Raw genomic sequence first — 17,217 nt, 5'->3', positions numbered from 1 at the left:
TCAATTTCCAATATGAGTCTTTAGACGATAATTAATATTCTGCAATAGTTTTTCTCACAGGGAAGAAAACTGTGGGGTTTCTCTTTGGTATGAATGATCAGATTCTGAGTAAGATGTTTCTTCAGGCAAAAGATTTTCCTCAGTGGTTACATTCAAAAAGTCTTTCCCCAATAGGAGTTCTTGAAGGTTGACTGAGGTTTGCCCACTTGTAAAGGGTCTTCCCACTTCTGTCACATTGACAGGGTTTCTCCCAGTATGAACCCTCTGGTGCTGAGTGAGGGACGAGCTGCGACTGAAGGCCTTTCCACACTCACTGCACTCATAGGGCTTCTCTCCAGTGTGGATGATGGAGTGTCGAATAAGGTTTGTGCTCCAGCAGAAGGTTTTTCCACACTCCATGCATTCATAGGGCTTCTCTCCACTATGAATCCGCTGGTGTCTGGTGAGGCCAGACCTGCGGTTGAAGGCCTTCCCACACTCCGTGCACTCATAAGGCTTTTCTCCAGTGTGGATGCTAAAGTGCCGAATGAGGTCTGCCCGATTACTAAAGGCTTTCCCACATTCTTTGCACTCAAAAGGTTTCTCGCCAGTGTGGGCTCTTTTATGTAAGATAAAAGTGGAACAGTGGGTGAAGGCCTTTCCACACTCGGTGCACACATAGGGCTTCTCCCCAGTGTGGATCCGCTGGTGCCTCTTGAGGTATGACCTGTGGTTGAAGGCCTTCCCGCACTCGAGGCACTCGAAGGGCTTCTCCCCGGTGTGGATGACGTAGTGGTGAATGAGGGCTGCGCTCTCACAGAAGGCTTTCCCACATTCGCTGCACTCGTAGGGCTTCTCCCCGGTGTGGGTCTGCTGGTGCCACATGAGGTAGGACCTGTGTTTGAAGACCTTGCCACACTCAAAGCACTCATATGGATTCTCGCCACTGTGGATGATGTAGTGTCGAATGAAACCCGGCCTATCTCGGAAGGCTTTTCCACATTCTTTGCACACAAAAGGTTTTTCTCCAGTGTGGCTCCTGTTATGTAAAACAAAAGTGGAACGGTGGGTGAAGGCCTTTCCACACTCACTGCACTTATAAGGCTTCTCCCCACTGTGAATCCGCTGGTGCTGTGTCAGGTGTGACTTGCGGTTGAAGGCCTTGCCACACTCCATGCACTTATAGGGCTTCTCTCCGGTGTGGACCATGTGGTGTTGAAGGAGATAAGTGCTCTTACTAAAGGTTTTCCCACACTCTGTGCATTCATAGGGCTTCACTCCAGAATGAATCCTCTCATGTCGAGCAAGGAGGCGTTTCTTGTTAAAAACTTTCCCACACTCATTGCATTTGAAGAGACTTTCCTCTTCCTGAATCAGGGGATCTTTACCTGATCCACAGGAGTCACGGTCATGGACAGCACCCCCTAGAGGGACTTGCTCCTCTACGATCCTTGAACACACACCACCAGCTGTCCCTAAGCTGCCACGTTCACAGCTTGGATTTCCAGGGAGCTTCCCATTCTGGGGTTCTATCTCTGGTCTCAAGCATCCTTCATGCCTTTCCAATGGCTCTTCTTGATTGTTGATTTGGCCCAACTGGGAGTCCTCTGAAACTCTTTGTGTTAGCTGTTCTTGGACTGAGGCTCCCTCAAACAGGGATGGCTCAGAAATGGTAGATTCTCTGGTCTTGGGTTTTCCTTTGTCACCTGAAAGAAATTCAACATACAGAAAGACCTGTTAATAATGCCAGCATGGAAGTTCAATATTTCAGTGTTAAAAATGAAGATGAAAATAGTGCCTCTGTGTCTGCCATGTTTCCCTACCTCTGACTCCCAGGATAAGAATTTATTTCTCTCCTGATCTTGGACTGTTAAAACCTTGAAAGAGGGACCCAGAGGAATGGCTCTGTAAGGGGATGGGGTGCTGGAAAAAAGCACAGTCAATTCCAGACGGGATAGTTATGCAAATAAACAACTCATGTGGGTCCAGACAGTTTATGCTGAAGAGATGACTCAGTTCAAAACCTGAAAGACCAACTATATGATCAGAAGGCTATGGTTTGAACCATAAGATAACAACTAGGAAACAGACAAAGGGAAGACAAGGGCACTGAGTCACGCAGGCACTGATTTAATCAGTTGTGTTTATGTAATGAGAGTCAGTGGAATTCTTATGTTGGCAATACTCCATGCATATATTGCCATACATCAATGCCAAGAGGCTAATGAGTCTGATGACGTGGTAGCTAATGTTTGGAAGCCCTCCAAAATCTGTTTAAAAAAAAAAATCTATTGAAAACTTATTGGACAAAGACTTTGCAACAACTATCTTATAAAAGCTCAAGGAGCTAAAGAAAGATACAGAGAAAGTCAAGAAAACTAGGTAAAAACAAATGGAACTATCAATACAAAGAAAGAAAACCTAAAAAGAAATGAAAAAGAGGGAATTCCCAGGAGACTCAGTAAAGTTAAACTCCAGGCTCTCACTGCCAGGGACCCAGGTTCAATCCCTGGTCAGGGAATTAAGATCTCACAAGCCACAAAGTGCAGTCAAAAAAAAAAGAGCAAAAGAAATGAGAAATTCAGGAGCAAAAACTTCATTAATTAAAGTGAAAAACTCACTGGAAGTATTCAAACGAAAATTTATACAGAAAGAAGAAATAATCTGCCAAGCTGAAGATAGAATAATGTTAAATATTGAGTCTAACAAACAGACAAAAAGAAAAGATTGAACAATAGTGAGTAGAGCCTAAGGCACCTGTGATACACTTAATGAACCAACATACTCACTGAGACATTCCCAGAAAGACAAGAGAGACGGGATCAAAGAGAGTATCTGAAGAGCCGAAGACGTCCCAAAATGGATGAAACGTCCAAGAAGTTCAATGAATTCCAAGAAAAATAAACTCAGACACACACTGAGGAAACTGTAAACAAACTTTTGTAAGGCAAAGAAAAAGTATAGCAAGTATGAAGCAACCTGTTATATACAAGCGATTCTCAATAAGATTATCAGATTTCTCATCAGAAACTTGGGAGGCCAGAAACCAGTGGTTCAATATATTCAAGTGTAAAACAAACAAACAGAAAATGTCAAGTAAGAATCCTTAATCCGGCAAAACTGTCCTTTAAAAGAGCAAGGAAGAAATTAAGACATCTCAGTATATGAAAGTTGGAGGAGTTTGTTACCACTGGATCTGCTCTGTAAGAAATTCTTCAGGGAGACTTCCAGGGTGAAATGTAAGAACACTAGACAGTAATTCAAAGCCATATGAATAAATAAAGAGCTTTATAATAGTAAATACATGGGCAGTTATAAAAGATAGAATTATTTTGTAACTCTACATTGTGTATTTACATGATTTAGAAGATTGTTTTTTCAAATTGTTAGCCTAAAGGCTAGTATTATTATAACTTTAGCTTATAAGTCCATGTGTAGCTTCCTAGAAATTTAAGAGACTAACACATTTAAAAGAATTAGTAGTTTTACGTTTCTAGGCGTACAACATACAAAGATGTAATTTTGTGACACAAACACTTGAAAGGGGTAATGACGGAGCTGTAAAGGATTTCTGACGTTGCTGAAGTTAGGCTGGTATACAATCATATTAATGGTAAAACTTTAATACATACATCAAATATAATCCCATGATAGCCATAAATACCTAGAGAATGTATGCAGAAGGAAATGAGAAAGGAATTTAAGTTTCACTACAAAATATCAACTAAACACCAGACTATAAAGCAAGAATGAGAATCAAAAACTATAACACATATAGAAATCAAATACCAAAATGACAGAAGTCTCTCCATATCACTAACACTTTAAATGTAAATGGTTAAACTCTTCAATTAAAAAACAGAAATTAGCAGAATTGATAACACATGACCCAACTATATGTTTTCCCCTAGAGACTCACTTCAGATACAAAGACACAAACTGAAAGTCAAAACAGGGAAGAAGATTCTGTACAAATACTAACAAAAAGAGAGCAGACAAAATCGTCTACATTAAAATCAGACAAAACGGACTTTAAATCAAAAAAGATTACAAGCAACAATGAAAGATATTATATAAGTAAAAGTTATAATACAGCAAGAAAATATGACTGTAAACAACTACATACTGAAAGAAGATCAAAATACATGAACCAAAGAATGAAAGAACGGAAGAGAAAGAGACAACACTACAAAAAACACGGAGGCTTCAATATCCCATTCTGAATAATGGAGAGAACAACCAGACAAAGCGTAAGTATAGAAACAGAAGACTTAACATAAACCAACTGTATCTAACAGATACATACAGAACACTCTACACAATAGCATACACATTCTTCTCGAGTATACATGGAACATTTTCCAGAACAGACCATAGGTTAAATCACAAATTAAATCTCAATAGATTTAAAAATATATCAAAAAAAGTATAATTTGTTTCTAATGAAAACAAACAAAAAAAATACCAAAACTTACAGGATGCAGTGAATGCAGTTGTTAAGAGGGAGATTTGTAGCTATAAACACTTTCAGTGAAAAACAAAAAAGATGTCAAGTCAACAACCTAACTTAACAACTTTAGCAGGAAAAAAAAGAAACTAAACCCAAACTAAAGACACACAGGCAATGGAAAAAGAACAGAGAGCCCGGGAAACACACACACGTGGAGCTCTGGGGAATGGAAGAGAAGGGAGAGCAGTTCACAGTAAAAGCAAAGAACATAAATTAAATGGAGCTAGAAAAATGGGTGACACTGGGAATGAGAACACCGTATTCCTGTCTCACACTATCCTCAAATTCTACCTCACACCAGGAAGAGTTAAATGTCAGGTGCCAAGCTTAGAACATCTTATAATGAGGACATCTTTTTGATATTAGGGATGGAGCAGCACCTATAACTGATCAAAGTATCAGTAATGTACAAAAATTCCTAAAAACAAAAGGCAAATAAGTTAACACCTAGAGTTTTCGATGAACTGACATTTCAAGGGAAGAAAATACAGTTGTTCGTCAGTATCCACAGGGGAATAACTGGTGTCAGACACTTCCTGCTCAACACCCAAATCCAAAGATGCTCAAGTCCTTTGCATAAAATGGCAGTTTTTGCATATAACCTACACACATCCTCCTGTGTACTTTAAATTGTCTCTTGCTTGTAATATCTAATACAATGTAAATACTGTGTAAATAATTGCCAGCACAAGGCAAACTCAAGTTTTGCTTTTTCGAGCTTTCTGGGATTTTCTTTTCCCCCAGTGTCTTCAATCCATGCTTGATGAATCCAGAGTCAGAACCTGCAGATGAGAAGGACAACTGTACAAATGGGCCGATAATTACATGATGAGAAGCTAAAGCTTGTGAACAATTAAGGAAATGCAAGGCAAGCTCACCTAAGACACAGTTTTGTCCGTTTGTTAAGCAAAAATAAACGTGCCTGAGAGCATGAAGGACAGAACAGGACACAGTCAGTGGAATCTAGAGAATTATAGATGGGCAGATCTCTTTTAGAAAACCACGGCAATTGTCACCTAAACTTGAAAGTTTGCACAGCTACAATCCAACAATTTTACTCCTAAAAACGACAAAAGACAGGCCTAATCGTGTGCAAGATGACCAATACATACGAATGTTCCTGGTAGCACTGTTTATGAGAATGATGAAATGTAAAAAAGTAAATGCCCTAGAGAGTGGATAAATATGAAACAGGAATATTTTTTATTTGCTTCAAGTGCAGAAACTTGGGCACATTTTTATGTTAAGTAGACAAAGGATAAAGTTACTAAGGGGTTTCCCTGGTGGCTCAGAAGGTAAAGCATCTGCCTGCAATGTGGGAGACCCGGGTTCGATCCCTGGGTCAGCAAGATCCCCTGGAGAAGGAAATGGCCACCCACTCCAGTATTCTTGCCTGGAAAATCCCATGGACAGAGGAGCCTGGCGGGCTACAGTCCATGGGGTCGCCAAGAGTCGGACACGACTGAGCGACTTCACTTGCACTTTCAGTTACTAAACAAGCAGTAAATAAGAAACACTTTCCCTAAAAGGTGTGACCTAGACTCTGGTTCAAGAACTGGCCATGAAATGTGCCAAGGTCTCTTCCACCAGGGAAAGGAAAACCACAGCCTGGGAATCTGAGTGCAGAAGGGCTGAGGACCAAGCAGGAGTTTACTGTGGAGCCCTGCTGACACCCCAGGGCCATGCGCTGAGACACCGGCACTGGGGAGGCAATCCCTGTCGGGAGGGCCGGACGCAGGGCTGCTGGGGGTGGGTCGAGGGTCTGGGGCGGCATCCAGTCTCCAGCCTGTGCAGACGGCAGGACCACGTGCTCAGGCGTAGGAGGGGAGGAGTGAGCACCGGGATGGGTTCTCTGCCAGGCGTGCTCACTGGCTGTCTCTGAGATCCTCAGGTGGAGGTGTGTGGAGAGCAGGGGGCAGAGGCTGGGATGCCCCTCTGAGGGGCCACCGATGGCCCCACAAATGCTCACAGGCCAGCTGGGCCACGGACTGACTAGGAGTGGAAAGAGCACGCCTCTGCAGCAGCCCCAGCATCACATACGACGGCTCCAGTGCCCTCAGCAGCCCAGACGTGGGCACACAGGACAAACGTCACTGGAGGCTTTACCCAACAGGAGGAGACGGGCGACAGGGGACAAGGGAGGGCTCCTCAGTGTCTGAAACGATAGTTTGGGAAAGGGGAAGCAGAGGAGTGCTGGAGAGGCGCTGGGCAGGGAAGACGTGAACCACACTGTTCATCGTGACTAACGGGACGTGGCGGTACCAGCAGCTCACCTCCCACGAGACACCAACTACGGCTCAGACCCTGTGCTGAGCAGTTTTATGTTCTACAACTGCACACCCCCAGCAACCCCAGGTCAGAGTGACTACCGTGACTGGCGCCTTCAGGAGCAGACCCCCCTCACCAACCTCCTGCTCCTCTCCTGAGACGGAGGGCTCAGTCACAGCTCTCTGCCCACCCCCCAAGTGTGGCCAAGAGCCCAGTGCCTTCCAGTGGAGGGATCAGAGGGCTGCTGTTTATGGGAGTCAGAGTGGCGTCATCGCCCAATTTCTCTGCTAGCTGCAGGGGTCAGGACAACCTGAAGTCACACACTGACGACAGAACGAACCCAGGGCCCCGAGCGGCCGCGTGCTGCAGAGCTCCCCGTGACCCACAGGACCGGGTGCAAGTCAGAAACAGCGCCTGCACGTGCTTGAGCACCAAGATGCCGGAGTCCCTCTGACACAGCAGCCAGGCTGTAACTCAGACGAACTTACGTGCAGACACAAGGAGATCCCAAATTTCACTGGGACCACAGAGCTGGTGGTCGGCACGCAGGCCTGAAGCCCAGGACACATCTGGGCTCGTACACCGCTGTCCTCGGCGAGGACAGAGGGACCTGGGGTCAAAGGGCTCCGTGGCTTCCAGACCACCAGAGGCCCGAACAAGACGCTTCCCAGGGAACCAGGGCCCGCGGCTTCCGGCAGGGTCTCTGCCCACAGCTTGGCTCCTACCTGCACAGGTGCTTCGGGAGAGGTCTCTCTTCACCGTCCACAGCTCCTGCCCGTGCTCCAGCCGGTAGATCAGCTCAGGTCTGGGGACAGGACACCCTGGGCATGGAGAAAAAAGGAAGACACAATGGTGTCTGTGAAAACTGGGAAGACCTCTCAGTCTCGCGTGGGACTTCAGGATGCAGACCTCAGAATGAAGCTGCTCCCATGCACACAAAATGTGGAACTGCGACCCAAAAACCAAAGACACGCCACACTGCCATGGAGCTTTTATTCCTAACACTAAATCAAAAGCTAATATACAGTTAACATAGTCAAAGGACTGTGTTCAAGGAACTTAAATGCACCACACTACTTCAAAATTGAAATAGATTTATGATGTCATTTAAACAACTGACATATTTAAAATATTGATTCTTTTCATTCAAAACAAGGTTACGTGTCTCCGTTGCTAAGTTCCGTTTTTAGAACACAAGCAAAGTTCTGTACTGTTGTTTCTACAGACCACAGGTGAGTCTAGCCCAGGGTTTCCTAACAGCATTCTCAGCAAGTACATACTACGATCAGCACTTTTCTTTTTTAGCCATGCAGGATCCTAGTTCAGTGACCAAGCATCACACCATCACCCTCTGAATCAGGAGGGCAGAGACTTAACCATTGGACCACATTTTTTTAAAAGTTAAAGTTCATTTACAATGTCATGTTTGTATCGGGTATACAGGAAAAGTGATTCACATACACAAATACCCACACTGCTTTTCAGATTCTTTTCCGTTATAGGTTATTATAAGATACTGAATATAGTCCCTGTGCTATATTAGAACCTTGTTGTTTATCTATTATTATATATAGAGGTGTGTATCTGTTGATCCCAAACTCTTAATTTACCCCTCACCAGACCTGCTTTGCTCTTTCGTAACCATAAGTTTGTTTTCGGAGTCTGTGAGTAGCATCATTTTATAGATAAAAATCATACAGAAAGCAACAATCAGGCAGATAATGTGATGTGCCAAAGAGCCCACAACTGGTGAACGGCTGGGCCAACACGGAGCCCAGGTCTAACCGTCTCGGCTCTGTGTGCTGTTCCACCACAAAGCTACACAAGCCTGCTCCCAGAGGTGCCGAGTGCAGGTCTAGATGATGAAAATCCTGATGAGTAAAGACAGGAGCGGTGGTGGTGAGGCTCGCAATGCTACCCTGCACAAAACCTGGTCACTCCAGGCACTGTTCTGACCCTTTCCAGAAAGTTACCCACTTAGCCCTGTTGCAGCCCCGGGAAGTAAACTCCACCTTACTCCGGTTTACCAAGGACCACCCCGAGGCCCAGACGCAGTCTGTAACTGCCCAGGACCACACAGTTTTTAAGGTGCAAAACAGGGACTAAACACCAGAGTCTGGCTCTGACCCTGGCCTCCCCAACACCACAATGAGGAGGAAACAGCAGACACCCCTGAGTGGGGCCAGCATCCTGAGACCAAGTGCGGGGCAGCTGTGAGGGAGGGATGTGAGCACCGAAATGCAACTACTGGGAGCAGGGCTGGGGAGGGGCAGACTCAGCAGACTTCAGTATTTCATGAACTGTGAGAAAATAATAAAACTGAGACTCCTGCACAGTGATACGGTCACATCTACTGCCATCAATATTTCACTAAAAAAAGGATTTTTACTTCAAAGGAACCCCACAGAGGACAGCTTCATGAAGTGAAGGTATATGTTCCTTACTGTTAAGGTTCCACTGTACGAGGCTCGCCACGGAAGCCGAGTTCCCCTGACTCTCCTGAGGGCCAGGCGAGCCCGAGGGTCACACGGGAGGAGCAGAGCAGTGCCCGCATCGGGCCTGCTGTGCGGTCAGTCAGCAACCTGGGTGAGCTCTGACTCGTATTCACAGTAACGCCAGTGCTACAAGTGACGCTTTTTCTGTTTCTCACATCCCTTCAAAAAAGGATTCCTGTACAGCAATGGTGAGTGGGAAACAGAAACCCAGAGGCTGACAAGTCGATAAGTCAACCTGAAAATGCAGCCAAGGGACTGAACAGTGAGAGTTAAGGGCCAGCGAGCCTGCACCACGGCTCAGGGATGGCCCCCTGTTGAAGAGAGGAAATTAGCAACAGTTGGGGGGAAGAAGGGTTAAGTACTGAACCACATTTTCCCTAAAGAAGTCAGGAGGCACGAAAAAGAGTAAACGAAGGCCTTCCTCAGGGTCGTTCCCAGTGCCCCTGATGAAGTGTCCATGAGCCTTCAGAAATGGGGCTTCTCAGCCTCTGGACAACTGACATTCAGATCCAGAAAGTTCTTTGTTGAGGAGAAGGGGAGAGAATGTGTCTCTCCTGCACAGTGTAAGGATGTGTGGAGGCGCTCCGGGTCTTCACTCAGTAAGTGCCTGTAGCAACTCCATCCCAGTGGTGACAACCTATGTCTCCAGACGGGGCCAAGTGTCCCTGGGGAATGAGAACCGCTGGCTTAGAGGATGTAAATCAGGTGACAGGGGAGAGCTAGTGTGATGGGGAGGGGCGCTAAGAGAGTTTGTGGTCAGGAAACAGTTGGTGAGGAAGCGAGGTGGCCATGTGCAGAGAAGAGGTGGCCACGTGAAAAGCCAAAATGCCCAAGAACACCCACCAGGAAAACAGAACAGCACCTCAGAGGCCGGAGGCGAGCACGTCAAGTACGTCAGGTACGCACAGAACGGCAAGGCACCAGTGCGACCAGTCAGTGAGCGTGGGGAGAGCCAGGGGAGGCGGGCGGAGGGATCGGGGCTCGATGGTGGGCGTTTCTATTTGTTTAATTCTGTTGTAAATTATCTAAATATGTCAAGCTTTTCCTGATTTTGTTCAACCTCCTCTCACTGACATAGAACAGAATCCCAGGTCTCTAAGAACACGCCTGTCTCACCGAAGCCCTGGGTTTATAGCCCTCCCTTCCCTCAAACTGAGCAGCCTGAGAGGACCGTCCCTGAGCTGCTGTCTCTCTACTGTGGCTCTCTGGCCCATGTGGACTGGGTCATGCTCAGCTGAGCAGGGCTGTCGTGTCCACCCTCTGGTGCTGAGGGGCATCTCTGGACTCATCACCAGACCCCGGGACCACTCACTCCCACATGTGACGGGCAGATGCAGAAGACGCTGCCCGATGTCTCCTGGGCACAAAACCGCCACATGCTGAGACACACTCCTCTCCCAGCTTCTCCTTCTTGGACCAGCAGATGATCCCTGCCGAGACTGAGTGAACATGAGACACCCGTGAAGGCGCAGGAGGACAGAGAAGCCCCCTGACTGAGACCCTGCGGCTAGACAGGACCTGCTGGCACTGAAGGCAAAGGCCTCCTGGGGCCCCGGCTGCCTCACCCTCTTCCTGGAGAACAGCTTGTCACCCACATCCTGTGCACTCGGGTGTAGGGGACGCTTGGGAACCGGTCTCATTCGGTCCGCTCCCTCTCTGGAATGTGAAACAGGAACTCAGACAGAGGCTGGTCTGTGCTGGGCCCTGGGCTGAGAGGCTCAGGTGGTCACTTCCGCCTCACGGACACCCCCACCCCCGCCCAGAGCCCTGCAGCAGAGAAAGAGCAACAATATAAACACACGAAGAAGTAGAAACAAGGCATCTGGAGCCTTGGAGAGCAGGGATTGGGGTGGTCACTCTGTCAAACTTGCTGGGGTGCAAAAGCCATTCTGAAAAGACAGGGATGTGAGCAAAGCCAGAGAAAGAAGCCAGGACGGAAGACCCAGAAGCCAGAGTAGAATCCTGGTTCTCCTATTCCAGTCCCATGTGGCCCGACTGGAAATGCTGCCTTTGGGCTCTGCAGAACATTCATTTCCTTCCACCACTTTCTAAGAGCCAAAGGGGAACTTTATTCAAAGAGACACAGAGACAGCAGGCAAGAGGAGGTGACTCTCAAGCATGAGTAAACTGTGAGGAAGCAGGGGGGAGGGAGGACTCCTGAGCCCTTCCTGAGAAGCCAAGATGGAGCCAGGGTCCGGGATGCAGGGGGTGGCCGGGGCCCGCACAGCAGAGCGGGAGCCTTACCCAGAGACACCAGGAGGCCGCAGTTCTCCAGCATCACCTCCTGGTACAGGGTCCTCTGGGCCGGGTCCAGATGCCCCCACTCCTCCTGGGTGAAGGTCACAGCCACGTCATCAAAGGTCACAGACAGCTGGAATGTCAAATACAGATAGCAGCGTCAGCTTTGGGACGACCGGGTGGGCTTAGAGCTTGTCCCTGCGTCGCGGGTAAAGGCGCAGCAAGGTCGAGGCCCTCATCACCGGGCACCTCCTCTGCACTGGGCTGGAGAGGTGGACAATGCTGTGGGTCGAGGCCCTCATCACCGGGCGCCTCCTCCGCACTGGGCTGGAGAGGAGGTGGGCAGTGCTGTGGGCATAACACAGTACAGCCCTACTTCAGAGATCCTGGGCGTGTGGTTCCCGAGCACCTCGAAAAAGCAGGTCACATGGTGATTTTGGATTCCCACCGCAAATACAAGTTACATTTAGGACTTCCCTGGTGTCCAGTGGTTAAGAATCCACCTACCAACGCAGGGGACATGGGTGTAATCCCTGGTCCACGAAGATGTGACATGCTTCGGGGCAAGCACACTTGTGTGCCACAACTACTGCAGCCCGTGAGCCCTAGAGCCCCTGCTCCGCAACAAGAGAAGCCACCACAGTGAGTTCATGCACAACAACAAAGAGGAGCCGCCCTGCTCGCTGCAACGAGAGAAAGCCTCCACAGCAACGAAGACCCAGTGCAGCCAAGGGTAAATACAAGTCTTACAATGTTTACACCGCGCCGCAGTCCACTAAGGGTGCAAGAGCACTAGGTCTGCTGCTAAGGCTTCAGTCGTGTCCGACTCTGTGCGACCCCACAGACGGCAGCCCACCAGGCTCCCCGTCCCTGGGATTCTCCAGGCAAGAACACTGGAGTGGGCTGCCATTTCCTTCTCCAATGCATGAAAGGGAAAAGTGAAAGTGAGTCGCTCAGTCGTGTCCGACTCTTCTCGACCCCATGGACTGCAGCCTACCAGGCTCCTCCGTCCATGGGATTTTCCAGGCAAGAGTACTGCAGTGGGGTGCCCTAAGACAATAATTTGGATGCCTTAATTAAAAAGTACTTTATTGCTAAAAAACGCCAACCATCATCGTGAGCTGTAACCTTGTTGCAGGTGGAACATCTCAACTACTGTGAGAAACTACCACCATGTGACCCAAAGACACAAAGGAAAGCAAATGATGCAAGGCTGCCACAAACCTTCAGTCTGCGAGAAAAACAACAGCAACAAAAGCACAGAATCTGCAAACACAACAAAGAGAAGTGTGACCACAGAGTACACAGAAGCCTCCCACGCAGGAGCCCTTGGAAAATGACGGAAGGACTAGGACCGAGGGATGCAGACAGAGGGATGCTACAATGTCAGAGGAATGAGTATATAGTGATAATAATACTACAGATAATGTTAAGCACAGCAGCAGGGGCTGCCCAGGTGGCTCAGTGTTAAAGAACCCACCTGCCAATGCAGGAGACTCGGGTTCAATCCCTGGGTCAGGAAGATCCCTGGAGAAGGAAAAGGCAACCCACTCCAGGATCTTTGCTGGGAAATGCCTGGACAGAGGAGCCTGGCAGGCTACAGCCCGTGGGGTCACGAAGTGTGAGATAGGGCTGAGCAACTGAGCCACCACCACCTGCGCTTCACTGGTCCTGCTAGTTGCCCGCCCCGTGCTGAGAGCATTACATCATGTCCAAAAGCAACTAACAGGACTTCCCTATACTCCACACTCCCAATGCACAGGTCCCAGGATCAATCCCCGGTCAAGGAACTAGATCCCACACACCACAACTAAGAGTTTACGTGCCGCAGCTAAGAACCTGCACAGCCAAACAAATAAACATTAAAAACAAAAGGCAACTAAGTCCCTAGTTCTCAAGTCACCATTTTCACCAGTGACTCCTAACTAAAAACACTCCACAGTCTGCCTTGTAATCTTACTCCCACCACCACATACTGGACATACTCTGTACACTCTCCTGAAACGTGCAGCAGATGCACGACCACATCCCTGTATGATCAGAACCACTCAGTAAACATAAACAATTCAGCCACCCCACTCTCAGATGAAGAGCCCTACTACTGCAGACCCATCATTTAAATGCTCCAAGACACTGGCTCATGGTTTTTTCACCTTACACAGTGCTCACATCTTTGTATATCAAGTTTTTTTTTTTTTTTTTTTCTGCAGCTCTGCTCAGCTTGTGGGACCCTAGCTCCCCAACAAGGGATCAAACCCAGGCCCATGGCAATGAGAGCGCAGAGTCCTAACCGCTGGACCACCAGGGAATTATTAGTTTTCTTGAGTTAATACTTCAATTAGATGTGTGCAAATTCCTAATAAATTGACTGGTTCATACATAGGAATCCTGCAAAAACTCATTTCTGGTGTTAGATAAACTCTTATCACTAGGGACGTTTGGGGCAGGTAGGTCAAGAGAAACAAAATTAACTAGGGCCTCAGCAATGACTACCAGATGATATGTTTAATTAGTTAAAACTCTTTAAGGAAGGGGACAGGGGACGTCCCTGGTGACCAGTGGCTAAGACTCAGTGCTCCCAATGCGGGTTGCATCCCTGGTTAGGGAACTAGATACCACATGCTGGTGTACCTAAATAAAAACAAAACTCAAAACTCTCTGGCATATAATCCAACAGCACCCTCCATGACTGTTTAAGCGTACACCTATGGATGGGCTTTCTCTGGTTGGTCTAAGTTATAAGTGGGGAAAAGAATTAGGGAAAGGGTTAATTATTAATCAAGTCCTGGCCATTTGCAGCCGAGGAAACAAATGCCACTGTTTCTCTTCCTGGAAGCTCTAAAGATAGGAATTTGACTTCAGGCAAGTCTGACTTAGACCGGGCAGGACTCCTGGGTTATTGACTGTAGATGACGGGCTGGGTTCCTAGGCAGGTTATTTGCCAAAGTTTCAATTTTATACTCCATCTATTTTCCATTTGTATATTCAGGCTTGCGTGTTCTAGGACTAGAGATAAAGTGAGTGACGAGCCAGCTCCACTGGTCTCACACAAACACAACTGCAGAGAAACTCAATGCCTCTCCTGAATTCCACCCAGCTCAGGAGCTCTCTCCGAATCAGCAATGCCAGGAACACCGTCCACTCACCCGCGCCGGGTCCATCCACGCCGCCGCCATCATGGGCCCCTGAGGAGATAGCGGGACCCGGAGAGGCGGCGACAGAGGCGAGTCCCGCGGGTTCAGCCGACCGCCGCTCGCTCCTTGCTCTGGGCGAGGTGGCCGATCACGGGGAGGCTCACAGCCAGCTCGAACGCGCGCAAGGGAACCCAAGCCACCTTTCTGCTCATTTGCGAAGACGGCACTGGAAGAAGCCACAGAAGAGCTTTACCCTTCCCGACAGCTGGCGTGGACCGAGCCGTCGCACGCAAATGACGTCCACCACCGGTGGGGCCGGAAGCCCCACCTCCCCGCAGGAAATGCCCCCTCCCTGGGCCGTCATTGGCCCAGCGCCTGCTGCAGTCGCGCAGTGTAGCACTTTCTGGGTAATGTAGTTTTTTCTGTGCAGACAACAGGCAGTGGAGCGCGTGTTCAGTCGCTCGGTCGTGTCCCACTCTTTGCGATCCCATGGACTGCAGCACGCCAGGCTTCCCTGTCCATCACCAACTCCCAGAGCTTGCTCAAACTTATGTCCATCGAATCGGCGAACCCCATGAACAGTGTGAAAAGGCAAAAAGAGCCGCTCTACCTCGATGTAAAATATTTAGGAGATCCAAAGCCCCGAATCAGACCCTCTTCACAGCAGGCACAGCTCGGGGGGAGCGAGGGAGCACTAACGGCACAGGTGAAAAACCATGAATCAACGTATTGGAGCATTTTTTCTTTTTTCTTTTTGGTTGGGCACAGTGTTCAGAGTCCTAACTACTGGACCGCCAAGGAATTCCCTTGGAGCGTTTAAATGATAAATCTGCAATGATGGGACTGTTCATCCGATAGGAGTGGCTGAATTGTTTGTGGTTCTAGTCATACAGAGATGTGGTCCTGCCTCTGCTGGACATTTCATATTGAGAAGAATATTGAATATGGTGGTGGGAGTAACAAGGCAAACTCTACATGGGGTGTTTTTTAGTCAGAAGACACAGAGGTGAAAAAGATGCCTGCAAGGGTGGAGGACTTCCTGGTGCTCCAGTAGCTTAGACTTGGCGATCCCAATGCAGGGGACCCGGGGCTCCATCTCTGGTCAGGGAACTAGATCCCACATGCTGTAACTAAGAGGTTGCATGCCCCAGGGAGGAGATCAGAGATCCTGAGTGCCCTAAGACCCCGCACAGCCAAATAAACAATTATTTGGGGGGGGGGGGGGGGGGAAGCGCCTGCAGTGAACAAAGAACATGTTTGAGCTCCCCACTGGGTAGTTTGGATATTTATTGCTATTTATTCTTGCTTTTGAATTGTGGTGCTGAGGACGACTCTTGAGAGTCCCCTGGACTACAAGATCAAACCAGTCAATCTTAAAGAAAATCAACTGTAAATATTCATCAGAAGGACTGATGCTGATGCTGAAGCTCCAATACTTTGGCCATCTGATCTGAAGAGCTAACTCACTGAAAAAGACCCGAATGCTGGGAAAGATTGAGAGGACAGGAGGAGAAGGGGGTGACAAAGGATGAGATGGTTGGATGGCATCACTGACTCAATGGACATGAATCTGAGCAAACCCTGGGAGACGGTGGAGGACAGGGAGACATGGTGTGCTGCAGTCCATGGAGTCACAAAGAGTCAGACATGACTTAGCAACTGAACGTCAGTTTTTGGTAGATGAAGGGAGGAGCTGCCACCGGAAGGACTCGGAGGGGAGGCTGGAAGAGCACTTCTGCAAATGCTGCAAGCAAAGGTTAGATTTCAGAAGAGTTTGGAGATTGGTTTTTCCTGATGCAATCAGAACATGACAACACCACACACATGCTAGTGAATTCATTTGAGAATTGGGTGGCATTGATGTGCAGCAACACATCTTAAAGATGGCAGCATGTTGGATGTCAGTATAAAGAGAGGGGAGTGTGTGATCACGGGGTTAATTAGTCCTGTTTTACAAAGGACATTCTCCTGAAAACCTGGGGAAGAGTAAAGTGAGTCTAGGGGCCCCTGAGATAGGGGGTAGGTAATGCACCCTTGGACTGCAAAGAGATCCAACCAGTCCATCATAAAGGAGATCAGTCCTGGGTGTTCATTGGTAGGACTGATGTTGAAGCTGAAACTCCTACACTTTGACCACCTGATGCGAAGAGCTGACTCATTTGAAAAGCCCCTGATGCTGGGAAAGATTGAGGGCAGGAGGAGAAGGGGACAACAGAGGATGAGATGGTTGGATGGCTTCACCGACACAATGGACATGGGTTTGGGTGGACTCCGGTTGTTGGTGATAGACAGGGAGGCCTGGTGTGCTGCGGTTCATGGGGTCGCAAAGAGTTGGACACGACTGAGCAATTGAACTGAACTGAATGCACCATCAGGGTAGTTATCTGCATAAAGTAATAACTAGTTTTCAGGAAGAGTGGTTAAGTCACAATACCTGTGACCCAGGAAGGGCATCAGTTAGGGCTGCTCTCATGGGAAAGTTTCTACAAGAAATAAAGACTTCACCCAGTCACACACCAACACATGCAAAGACCTGTGTGGGACATCCCTGGTAGCCCAGTGGTTAAGAATCCACCTTGCAATGCAGGGGACG

The 17,217-nt window shown here is 48.1% G+C and overlaps 1 protein-coding gene across 1 annotated transcript in view; it reads right to left on the bottom strand.

Moving 5' to 3' along the window:
- LOC133229795 (zinc finger protein 805-like) overlaps nucleotides 1–15,834 on the bottom strand; it is a 43,140-nt gene extending 27,306 nt beyond the window's left edge. Inside the window, 4 exon segments of the mRNA XM_061386542.1 lie at nucleotides 226–1,685; nucleotides 7,483–7,578; nucleotides 11,497–11,623; nucleotides 14,637–15,834. Coding sequence (XP_061242526.1) covers nucleotides 226–1,685; nucleotides 7,483–7,578; nucleotides 11,497–11,623; nucleotides 14,637–14,669 — 1,716 coding nt within the window. The 5' untranslated portion in view covers nucleotides 14,670–15,834.
- Between the last annotated feature and the right edge of the window lie 1,383 nt (nucleotides 15,835–17,217).

This window comes from Bos javanicus, chromosome 18 (assembly GCF_032452875.1).
Source record: "Bos javanicus breed banteng chromosome 18, ARS-OSU_banteng_1.0, whole genome shotgun sequence".
Classification (NCBI taxonomy): domain Eukaryota; kingdom Metazoa; phylum Chordata; class Mammalia; order Artiodactyla; family Bovidae; genus Bos; species Bos javanicus.
The sequence above is the reverse complement of the archived record's forward strand: the minus strand, read 5'-3'. Positions and strand labels throughout refer to the sequence as shown.